Source organism: Octopus bimaculoides, chromosome 2 (genome assembly GCF_046866305.1).
Source record: "Octopus bimaculoides isolate indiv1 chromosome 2, ASM4686630v1, whole genome shotgun sequence".
Lineage (NCBI taxonomy): Eukaryota > Metazoa > Mollusca > Cephalopoda > Octopoda > Octopodidae > Octopus > Octopus bimaculoides.
The window spans coordinates 187,805,555-187,818,064 of record NC_142929.1 but is presented as its reverse complement, the minus strand read 5'-3'; the positions used below and the strand labels follow the sequence as shown (position 1 = coordinate 187,818,064).

Below are 12,510 nucleotides of genomic sequence, written 5' to 3'. Positions count from 1 at the left end.
GGGGACGAGTGGCTAAGTGGTTAAAATGCTTGCTTTCCAACCACATAGATTCATGTTCAGTCTTACTGTGTAACATCTTTATGACCTCGAGAAAAGGTTTGTGACTGGATTTGGTAGGCAGAAACTGAAGGAAGCTCTTTGTGTGTGTGTGTGTGTGTGTGTGTGCATGTGTGAGTCAGTGAGTGAATATTTGTGCCTCCCTATTTTGTCAATATAGTGTTCCCTGGTGTTGTGGTTCTGCATCCAAATGCACTTGGGTCCAATGCAGAAGTTTCAAATAACCACAATGGTGAAACATATGTAGGGAACAAATGATATACACTGCATCTTGTGTTATCATAATTTCACATACATACATACATATATAAAGCATGTACATATGAGGAGTGTACATATGAGGAGTGTTCATTAAAGATTTCCCCTGACCAACTTCCAGTTATTACAGGAAACGGAACTTTTACAGGTATAATCATACATGTCTCTACATGTCACATTGTAAATTGCAGCTTTCCACTAGCATTTACTTGTCTTTTACGGCCACTGAAGTGGACTAAGGTGTTATAATGGAGGAAGCTGAATGCAGATCAGCGATCAGGTTCATATACTTGAAAGGCTGTACACCAAAAGAAACTTTCGATGAAATGAAAGAAGTTTATAGTGACAATGCACCATCATACAATGTAGTCAAGCACTGGCATCACCAGTTTAAATGAAGTCGGACGTTGGTGGAAACTGCTCTGCTCCTATTCCTTGATGACCACATTCCACCATTGATGATGACACCATCCATAAAGTAGAAGCCACCATTTAGGAGGATTGCTGCATAGCTATTTGGCAACTAGCCCAAGAAGTGAAGGTAAGTATAGGGTCTGTGTTAAAATCATTCACGACCATTTTCACATACGGAAGTTGTCTGCACAATGGATTCCCAGGATGCTCACACCTTTTCAGAAGCAGGAACAAGTCAATTGCACCCGGGTTCTTTTGGCAATGTGCCAAGAAAACAAGAACTTTGCAGGAAGACTTATCACACAGGATGAAACATGGGTCCATCACTATGATCCTGAGACTAAAGTCCAGTCAAAGCAACAGCGGCATGATAACTCACCACCTCCAAAGAAGGTTCATATCCAACCCTCAGCAGGCAAGGTGATGCCCACAGACATTTGGGACCAGCACAGAGTAGTGATGATGGATTTTCTGCCAAAAGGCATAATTAATGGGACATATGATTCTCTGCTGCAGAAATTGCAGGACACCATCAAAGCAGAGAGGTGTGGCATGCTGACCAAAGGAGTCCACCTCCTCCAACACAACACCCCAGTTCACAATGCACATATTGCCCAGATGAAAGCAAACTCCTGCAGTCATGAAATCGTTCCTCATCCACCTTACTCTCCAAACCTAACCTCTTTCCAACCCTTAAGTCTTTTTTGAAGGGGAAGCACGTTTCGGATGATGATGAATATATTTCTGAGGAAAGTCTTGAACTCCAGACGCAACCTACGGACTTCTATAGATGACATCTTCAAAGCTACATAAAGCGATGAGAGAAGTGTCTCACCACTGGTGGTGGCTATGTAGAGAAGGACTAATAATTATGTCAAGTTTCGCTGATCCCAGTGGGTCAGGGGAAATCTTTAATGAACACCCCTCATACATATATATTAGACATATACATTGTATCCCTCTCTTGGAGAGGCACAAGCACCTACACACGACCCAGCAAGTAAAGTGAGATCACAGCCGTAGCCTACACCAGAGTCGCAAAACCAGCCCACTTAAAAAGTACCTTTGGATCGTCGGACAACATGCCATGTTTGAGGAGACCTATTGAGTCAAGTAAATCAAAATCAAAATCAAATCAAATCACAATCAAATAGAAATTCTAGTTGTGGCCGATGCCAGTGCCGCCTGACTGGCTTCCATGCTGGTGGCACACAATAAGCACCATTCATGCGTGGGTCTTGCCAGTACCGCCTGTCCGTCTCACTGTGCTGGTGGCATGTAAAAAGCACCATCCGAATGTGATCGATGCCAGTACCCCACCCTGACTGGCTCTTGTGCCAGTGGCATGTAAAGAGCACCATCCAAATGTGTTCGATGCCTGTGCCACCTGACTGGCTCCCATGCCGGTGGCATGTAAAAAGCACCCACTACACTCTCAGAGTGGTTGGCGTTAGGAAGGGCATCCAGTTGTTGAAACACTGCCAGATCAGATTGGAGCCTGGTGCAGCCTCCTGGCTTGCCAGTCCCCAATCAAACCATCTAACCCATGCCAGCATGGAAGACAGATGTTAAACGATGATGATGATGATGATGTATATACCTACACATATTTAGTAAATGTTACTAAACTACTCACCAGGATGAGGGTTCCTAGCATTACAGGCCATATCATCAGCAACCATCAATATAATGTGACTGTAAAATAAATTAATATACTGTATTATTCCAAAGAAAACAATACCACTCCACACAAACACCATTCTAATTGCTTTACTATTTTGTTAATCCATTGATTTTATGTGGTTAAGAAGTTCACTTTGCAACTTGTAGTTTCAGGTTCAATAAGTGTCTTTTATCCTAGCCTCAATTTGACAAAACCTAATGACTGATATTTGGTAAACAGAAACTGTGTAGATCCTGTTGTGGGACTGTTCCTATTGTTGGATTATAGACTTGATCTGTTACCTGATTTCACATCATCACCTCACTCTAGCAAATATTCAAGCCAGATCTGTGACCTGAGAATAATTTCCTCCATAAAAGTCTCAGACACCATAAAAGAGTTATGAATGGTGCTCAATTATTTCTGATAAAACAATATTTGTTTTAATAAGTATTACACTCCAACTTAATCACACATTCCTGTTTGATGCCTATAGCACACAATGTCACCATTTTGAGTTCCACTCCACACAGAGCAAAACATTTCAATGCCAATATTGACAGGATATGATAAAGTTCAGTCTAACAAACTCATGCAATGAGCCAAAAAGAATATTTATTTAACCAAAATTAAACTTGTAATGAAAAGACAATTTTTCCAAAGAAGGTAAGGAAAGAACTCCAAAAGTTAAACTGATTAAAACATAAAGGTATGCATGCAATGGAGAGTGGGTCTGAATACAGTGATAATTCTGAATATATTTCAGCCTAATAGACCTCCTCTAACACATACAAGATCACAGGACAACTGAACAAAGATATATAATCATTGAAGATCATTCACCTATTAGGCAAATTTAAAATAAAAGTATCACTTCTCAGTTCTATGATGTAGTAAGTGTTAGATTATACTTCTCTGAGGAAGTCTAATAAGACTGAAATGTGTTCAGGGCTGTCATCATAATTAACCAATGAACTAACTCACTCTATACTGCATATTTCAATTTAATTTTTAATCAGTTTTAATTTTAGCAACCTTTCCTAAGCCTTCCTTGTAAATATTGTAAAGAACAGCTTTTCTTTTCATTCCAGATTAAATTTAATATGATTTGAGTGAAAATTCTTTTTAGCACATTACACTTAAAAAGGTTTCCATGAAAAGAAATTGATCAACAGTCATAGTAAAGACTACAGTAGAGTAGACAAACAGCTATTTGTACATCAGGACACTGAATTATTGATGTCATATTTCTAGTGAGGCTACTGCAACAGAATTTAGTCATAAATAAACAACTCTATTTTGAATTTAATAAAATAATTTTAATAAGATTTGGGTTGTCTGCAGAATAGCATCTTATTTGACCTATAAAACAAAATGAAAAATAAATAATTTGCTAGAATAATTTTAAAAAGTAGTGAAGATCATTCACCTATTAGGCAAATTTAAAATAAAAGTATCACTTCTCAGTTCATGCTAATCCTTTAATACCATCTTTCTTAAACTGACAAACCCTATGTACCCCCATCAAAACAAATATATTTGTGAAATTGCTTAACTTTCCCAAAAGATTTTACATCCATATTTGCACAGTGTTGGACAAATTCAAACATTTTTAAACTCTTCATTCTGTTAAACATGGCAATTTCTACGCTTTCTTTTTGAGCCTCAAAGCCCACCCCTATGAGAATCACTGCTTCACTAACTCTTTAACTCTTCAGCATTTAAACTGGCCATATCCAACCCAAACATTCTACCTGTTTCATGTTTAAGCTAGCCAGTTCTGGTCACTCACACCTATTCTATAACATCATTTTAAAAATGAACAATCACATCATCAAAACCTCACAGCTATGAGATAATACATAATTAATTCAAAACAACATGAATAAATAAGCATTACATTTCACAGAGTAATCTGAATGCTTGAGGGTTAAATGCATGATCAAATCATTTACCTATCTGGTATTCCTAATCGCTTTACACTTCGATAAATAGATAATACATTGGCCACATGACGATAATTGAACCAAAACCGGGATGTATCCACAAGCACTGCCCAGTTATTTGTGTGTCCACTTTGGAAAAATTCATTAACTTTATCCTAGAAGTAAAACAGAAATAAAACAGTCAAGTGATTTATTGAAAATTGAAAGTGAATGAAGACATTAAAGTAAATCGGAGATAAGAGAATAGAAATGAGATTTATTGATCACAATTTATGCAAACTTCAGCCATTCAAAACACACGTTAGTGACCAGGTCTTAGTTCATGTGACAAAAATTTTGACAGCAAATAATAAATGTTTAAGTGAAGTTGACAATCTTCATTGTGATTTTGAATGGCTAATATGTATCCTCCATGCTGCAATCATTTTAGTTTCAACACATGATCTCAGATCAAATCACTTGCATGACAAGTACACCTTTGAAATTCAGTTAACATATCACTCTAAATCTACTTTGTATTCTTAGAACTACACTCTTGGAGTGATTGGTGTTAGGAAGGGCATCCAGCTATAGAAACCATGCCAAAATTAGACTGGAGTCTGGTACGCTCTCCAGCTTACCAGTTCCTGTCAAACCATCTAACCCATGCCAGCATGGAAAATGGACACTAAATGATGTTGATGATGATGATGAGAATCACCAATAACATCATTCAAATTCAGTCATTGTCATCCTCGTCATATTTAGAATAATGGATTGACAGAATCAATAAAGCAACAGAGGACAAAATGATACATGGTATTCAGTTAAATCCTTTTACATACTAAGTTCAAATCCCTCTAGTTTAACAGGGTTGACAAAGTAATTAACAATCAAGTATTGGGGTTGATCACCTTAAAATGTATTGCTTACATTTAAATCATGTTAAGACTTGCCATTGATCATGTGTAAGGCTGAAAAAGCATGTAACAATAGTTTTGGTGACATGCTGATGATATTTAGGGCTGTTACTCCATGCAGCCATAGTTAAGATGTGTTGACAATATTAAGGATGTATTATTAGTCACAGGTTTGAGGAGTTGCAAATATTTAGGGCTATATACTATAATCAGTTACAAGTTCAATGCCTCAATCACTTGAAACTAAATCATGTCACAGACATTAAACCAATACATGTGTCATTGATTAGCAAGGATTAACATATGTGTCATGCTAATCCTTTAATACCATCTTTCTTAAACTGACAAACCCTATGTACCCCCATCAAAACAAATATATTTGTGAAATTGCTTAACTTTCCCAAAAGATTTTACATCCATATTTGCACAGTGTTGGACAAATTCAAACATTTTTTAACTCTTCATTCTGTTAAACATGGCAATTTCTACGCTTTCTTTTTGAGCCTCAAAGCCCACCCCTATGAGAATCACTGCTTCACTAACCTTTTTGGTCCCTGTACTCTTTCTCAAACATTTGATAATGGAAACTGTAAAAGCCTACAGAAAAACCATTCCTATTTTTAAGTGGCAGATTTAACGTCATTTTGTTTTCTACCACTTGGATGCCTTTAAACAGAATCTGTTTTGCTGCAATCAATTAGACCACGCAACCAGTTTAAAGATGGCTTTAGCCGTTCCTCCCAACAGTTTGGGAGACTGAGAGAAAGTTATGGGTATTATGTTCCGCTTGTGATTAAGTCAGAATAAAAACAAAATTTAAATAAAACATCCCCTCTTAAAGCAACAAATGTAAACGGATCAATATTGCTTTGATTGGAAAGTATATATGAATGTGAAATACTTCTAAAATCATTGTCATCCTCATCATCATCATTTAATGTCTGCTCTCCATGCTGGCATGGGTTAGACAGTTTGACTGGAGCAATGAGCTAGAGAGCAGCACCTGGTTCCAGTCTGATTTGACATGGTTTCTACAGCTGGATGCCCTTCCTAATACCAACCACTCCAGGAGTGTAATGGGTGCTTTTATATGTCACCAGCACAGGTGCCATTTACATGGCATCAGCAACAACCACAACTACGATGCACAGGTGCCATTTACATGGCATCAGCAGTGACCACGACTACAATTCATGGGTGCTATTTGCATGGCACTTGCAACAACTACAATTCACAAGTACCATTTACATGGTACTGTCAATGACCACAATTCTCAGGTACCAATTTACATAGCAATAACTAGTTTTGTTACATGCACCACACTTAATTCCTGTAGTTGTTATTGTTCAGCCCCAGGTCAGTTCAATGATCAAAGGTGTTGCAGTTGTAACTATCTGCTCTTTTTGTATATGCAGGGATACGCTGTTCAAAGTATCCTTCAATAAGACAACAGGGAGTGATTTAAAGAAAATTTGGCAGCTATTTCTAGTAATTCAAGCGACCGTGTAGAGGCTCACTTGTACTGAGGTTTCAGTTTGTTTCACACAATGACCTTGCGCTTCAGGAAGATAATCAGTACTTCCTCATACATTAAATATGACCAGCAAGCTTGTCATGATTAACTGTATATATTAGAGGATTATACTTTCTGAATAAATAACTGCATTATCTTGAATGAGGAAACCAATTATTCACATGTGTACAGATACACACATACAAACATATAGATAATATAGATATATGTGCATGCATGCTTGCGCGCGCGCGTGCGTGCGTGCATGCGTGTGTGTGTGTGTGTGTGTGTGTGTGATCATGATTTTATATGAGTTAGATGATTTGACAGGATCTGACAAGTCAGAGAACTATGCTGTGTTCCAATGTCTCAGTTTTGACATGGTTTCTATGGCTGGATGCCCATCTCAACTTTACAGAGTGTACTGGGTGTTATTTTTGTGAGACCACTGCTACTGAGGCTACATTACAGTTGGCAAGACTAAAAGACCACAACAACCTAAAGAAGAACATGAGAGAGAGGGTGAAGCATTATGAGAAGAAGAGGTTTATTGTTGTAAAGGGAAAGTAGAGAGGAGAGCAAACACTGTGGAGATGGGGTATATGGAATGGACAGGAGAAAGGAGAAGGAAGGGAAAGAGTAGTTTTATACATACATAAAAATATATACACACATTTTATACATGATATATATACATATCGTCATCATCATCATCATCATCGTTTAACGTCCGCTTTCCATGCTAGCATGGGTTGGACGATTTGACTGAGGACTGGTGAAACCAGGTGGCTACACCAGGCTCCAATCTGATTTGGCAGAGTTTCTACAGCTGGATGCCCTTCCTAACGCCAACCACTCCGAGAGTGTAGTGGGTGCTTTTACGTGCCACCGGCACGAAGGTCAGTCAGACGGTACTGGCAATGACCACGCTCGAAATGGTGTATTATACATGCCACCTGCACAGGAGCCAGTCCAGGGGTACTGGCAACGATCTCGCTCGAATGTCTTTTCACGTGCCAGGAAGGTGACGTTGGTAACGATCATGCTCAAATGGTGCTATTTACGTGCCACCGGCACGGAAGCCAGACAGCTGCTCTGGCAACGATCATATATATATATATATATATATATATATATATATATATATATATATATACACACACACATACACATCATCATCATCATAATACATATACATACACAACATCATCATAGAATATATATATACTGTAAGCGATATGAAATTGACTGTAATATAAATAGATTTTTTTTCTGTATTCAAACTCTCCATTTTCCTTATATAAAATGCCCTAGACAGAAAGGGCCATAGCTCAACTAATTAGGAAGAAAGCTTGCATAGATGAGATTTAGTTTGGATTAGTACCAGGGAGAAGCACCACCGACACTATCTTCCTGGTGAGCCAACTGCAAGAGAAATACTTGGCCAAAAATAAACCTCTGTATCTGGCTTTTGCTGACATGGAGAAAGTCTTTGACAGGGTCCCCCACTCCCTTACCTGGTGGGCAATGCAAAAGCTAGAGATAAATGAATGGTTAGTGAGAGCTGGATAAGCCATGTATAGGGATGCTGTTAGTAAGGTGAGAGTTCCAATGAATATAGCAAGGAGTTCAGTGTTCATGTAGTTCACCAGGGTTTGATTCTTAGCCCCTCTTATTTATCATGGTCTTTCAAGCTATAACAGAAGAATTTAAGACTGGCTGCCCTTAGGAGCTCCTCTATGCCAATGAGCTTGTTCTTATTGCCAAATCACTAACCAGAACTACAGAAGAAATTTAAGATATGGAAACATGGACTGGAATCAAAAGACCTTAGAGTTATTTAGCAAAGGCTAAAGTATTGACAAGTAGGAAAACAGACAAATCGCAGATCCCTTCAGGGAGATAGCCCTGCTCAATTTGTAGAAGAGGAGTCAGGAGAAACTTCATAAAGTGTACCCAGTGCACACATAAGAGGTGCAGCGATATCAAGGAAGACTAATAGAGAAAGTAGTCTTTACACATGGCAGATGTGCAGGTATTTTTTATCATTACATTAGACTCAATTAAGTTTGGTAAAAAGCTTAAGGTCTACTGGTGATAGGATTAACTTTCTTTAGCATGAATATTATGTGGGAAAACTAGTGAAATGGGTTTACAAAAAAAAGAACCTCTAAGCGGTCGTTCGGACTGTTAGAAAAAGTAGCCTTCACCTAACCGTTATAAACTCAAAGGTAAAATACAAAGAGAAACCAGAATAGAAATATAAATACGGTCATCATTAAAATTTTATATAAAAAAAAACAACAAATAATAATGTTTCAAATATGTTCATTTAATTCGTGTTTTTAAATAAACTATGTTTACTGTTGAGAGCTATGCGCCTGATTTCCTGTTCCGCCGATCGTATAAGAAGAGTTATGACGTCATTCTATATTAGATTGAACAATACTATAGCTGTTAATTGCTGGTGATGCGAACCAGAATATGAACTCACAATGCAGGGGCAGGGATACATACTAAGAGACATTATTTATATAACCCATTCAAAATAAACATAGATTGGAAAACTAAGTGTCTGAAGCATTGTAGTCATTTTCTTTTGATAATTTGATGATTGTGTTTCGGTACTGAAATACTTTTGCATATAAGGGATGTGATTAACTATTTTATGTTCTATGAAGTGTTCTGTATATTGAAATCATAGCCTTCATCTGTAATTGGGGTGAAGTTAAGCAATGTTGTTATTTACACTACACGGCTGTAAAAGATGGACAATTTTGTGCTTGTATTTCCTCTTGATCTTACGGTCGTTATAATTTCCTTAGAGAAAAAGAACACAGTAGATAATCTTGTCCTAGAAACATGCATGTCAAGCCGGCTGGAGCACTTTCCATCATAGGTCAGCTTGATCAGGACTGACCTGAGGCTTAAATGATAACTGACAATACAAGAGGAATACGTTTTCGTAAATCAAAACTGATTGTTTAGCACTTTCGTTATACTTGCGAAAATAACTAAAGCGCTAAGCTAAAGGTTTTATATATATTTATATACATATATTTACCTCATTCGCTTCACACACACTGTGGAATGACGAGAGTAATAAAAACAACACCAAACTGCCAACACATGCCATGACAGACGATAATACAGACACCATGTTTGTAGAAAATCGGGAAACTACTCCGGACTGTTACTCTCAATAAATAAACATATTCTTCATATATAACTGTGTTAGTTAAAAATATGAAACTTTAATATTAAAATAATATTTTTTATATATGTTGTGCAAAAACAGTACGCTATTATTATTTTTATTTTAGCATAATAGTAATGTTTTCAAACCGGAAGTCACTCTCATAGCAGTGACTGAAATGTTGCTAATAGCAACGTAACGCTGTTTATTATTTTTAATAAAATTGAAAATTCAATTCTTTCGACGTATTCTAAATGAATACATTTATTTTTCTTTTGAACATCATCGTTTGAAAAATAGATACTAACAACTAGAATGGATGCCTCTGATTTTAAAGACTATTTATCAAAATATAATATCCATGAATTATTTAAGGTAAGGGGAGAATTTCTTCAGACAAAATAAAATAATAAAAGAGGAATATAAATCTTCTCTTGACTTTTTCCTCTGTGCAAAGTCTTCCTTACCAATTCGTAAGTTGTGGTAATCACATATCATGTTAGCCGAATAAATACTCATCATTATCTTCATCAACGTCACCATCGTCGTCGTCGTCATCATCATCATCATGAAGAGACAATTACCAATCACAAAAGCTTTTGTGATCCAACCAACTTAACAAGGCAGTCACTCAAAAGCTAGTTCCTATCTTTGCCCTACTTTTTGATCTCTCTCTCTCTATGTCTCTCTCTCTCTTCCGGTCATAGAGTGACCAATGGTTTCGTATCCACAAACGGCTTAGCCCTATGGATGGCTCATCAGACCCTAAAACTTTAGAGTCTGATGAGCCATCTCTGGAGCTAAGCCCTTTGTGGATGTGAAACCATTGGGCACTCTATGACCAGACATAGACTCAACTACATATAAATACATTACTGCTCTATGCTTTAGAGTGTGTTGCTTTTTTTAGATATATGATACATAATGATGTGTGTATGTGTGCATTGTCAAACAGCATATTATTGGTTATAGCATATAACCAGTCAGAATGTTAATCTTCGGTTTCAGGTCAACTACTGCACTTGGCAATGACAATAACTCTTCAGACATTCTGGCCAAAAGCACATATTCTTTTTTATGCTGAAGGTATGCATAGTCTTAGTTGGTTCAGTGCAGGTAGAAAGAAGCAGAATGAAACGTGGGGAAAAGTCATAGCATTTTCGAGGGAAGTGGGGGGGTAAACAAGTGTTGCCTCCCATGGATCAATGTTAGCCATGGCTGAAGGGTATAAACTGTTCAGCCTGTACCAGCATGGAAAACAGACATTAAATGATGATGATGATGATGATGATGATGATAATACTTCATTATCAGCAGCAGCATCATCGTCATCAGCGTTCTAACATTTACTTTTCCATGTTTGCATGAGTCAAACAAAGGTATACTGGGGCAGAGTCTTCTACACTTCAAGCATTTGCCTTCTCTGTATACAGCCCAAGCCTTTAATAATGCAGTCTTCTCTCTTGCACACTATATCTGATTCCTCATATGTTCAGTTTTTCTCACTTCATTGGCACTCTACTGTTCATGTGCACTAGTTTTACACACCCAGTGGAGCATGCTAGCTTCATTTATTTTCAGTCTTTACAAATCTTCCATGTTCCAAACCCTTTAAATGGGGTTGGAATAACACTATTGAGTTTCATCAGTGTGGAGGTTGTGCATATTAAATGAGACACCTGTTCCTGTGTGGGTACTCTTTACCTTGCCTTTTTAGAATTCATGTCTGTACATGAAGCGGAAGATTTCTTAAAACCCAGTGGATTCATCATCACCTTCTAACAGCTGATTAAATTATGATGTCTATGATGTCATTTGAGGCCAAAGTCCTTTTGTTGTCTATATAATTCATTTGTTTGTTTTTTTTGCATTCAAAGTGAGAAATGGAAATTTATATTGTGAATTATTCTATTAATTGGAAAGTAAATTATCATTATCATCATCATCATCCTTATAATCATTCAACAGTCACTTTCTATGCTGGCATGGGTTGGATGACTCCACAGGAACTGGTAAGTCAGAAGACTGCACCAAGCTCTGCTGTCTACATTGGCATGCTTTGTATGGCTTGACACCCTTCCTAACACCAACCACTTTACAGAGTTTTGTGATGCAAATGACCTAATGACCTGCAACACCATGTGCAGACAAACCCCATATCTTTGTGGATAGAAAAAGAAGGATCGACCAGACTAGCTTCAATCCTGTTTGATGACTGAGTGCCCTCTTTAACTTTCCATGAAGATACTGCTTATAGGCCCACTATTACAAGGGGTTTAAGTATATTGGACAGAGAAGTTTGCATATATATAATGAACTCTGGATAGCTAGTTTAATCAATACATTACTAGTATGTTTGAGGTGTTTTGTTTGAATGCTTTACAATACTACAGTGTTCAGTCACAGATGTTGCATGAAAGATGGGCAATCAGTTATTCCAAGTCAGATGCTAAGTAGAAGCTGAAACCTCACAGGAAGTTTTACTTGCTGCCAACCAATACCATCAATGATGATGCAGATGAATTCCACTCACAAATGAATAATAGAATAGAGGAGGTGATGAG

At 37.4% G+C, this 12,510-nt stretch overlaps 2 protein-coding genes across 2 annotated transcripts in view; one reads left to right on the top strand and one right to left on the bottom strand.

Annotated features, from left to right (window-relative positions):
- LOC106872593 (GPI-anchor transamidase) overlaps window positions 1–9,966 on the bottom strand; it is a 17,952-nt gene extending 7,986 nt beyond the window's left edge. The window contains exons 1-3 of the mRNA XM_089348198.1: window positions 9,815–9,966; window positions 4,348–4,493; window positions 2,366–2,424 (exon numbers count right to left, since the gene is read on the bottom strand). Coding sequence (XP_089204324.1) covers window positions 2,366–2,424; window positions 4,348–4,493; window positions 9,815–9,910 — 301 coding nt within the window. The 5' untranslated portion in view covers window positions 9,911–9,966. The remainder of the gene's footprint in view (window positions 1–2,365; window positions 2,425–4,347; window positions 4,494–9,814) is intronic.
- Window positions 9,967–10,145: 179 nt separating this feature from the next.
- The window catches only part of LOC106872598 (adenylate kinase isoenzyme 5), a 57,965-nt gene continuing 55,600 nt past the window's right edge, over window positions 10,146–12,510 (top strand). Inside the window, exon 1 of the mRNA XM_014919634.3 lies at window positions 10,146–10,321. Within this exon, the coding sequence (XP_014775120.1) occupies window positions 10,262–10,321 (60 nt within the window). The 5' untranslated portion in view covers window positions 10,146–10,261. The remainder of the gene's footprint in view (window positions 10,322–12,510) is intronic.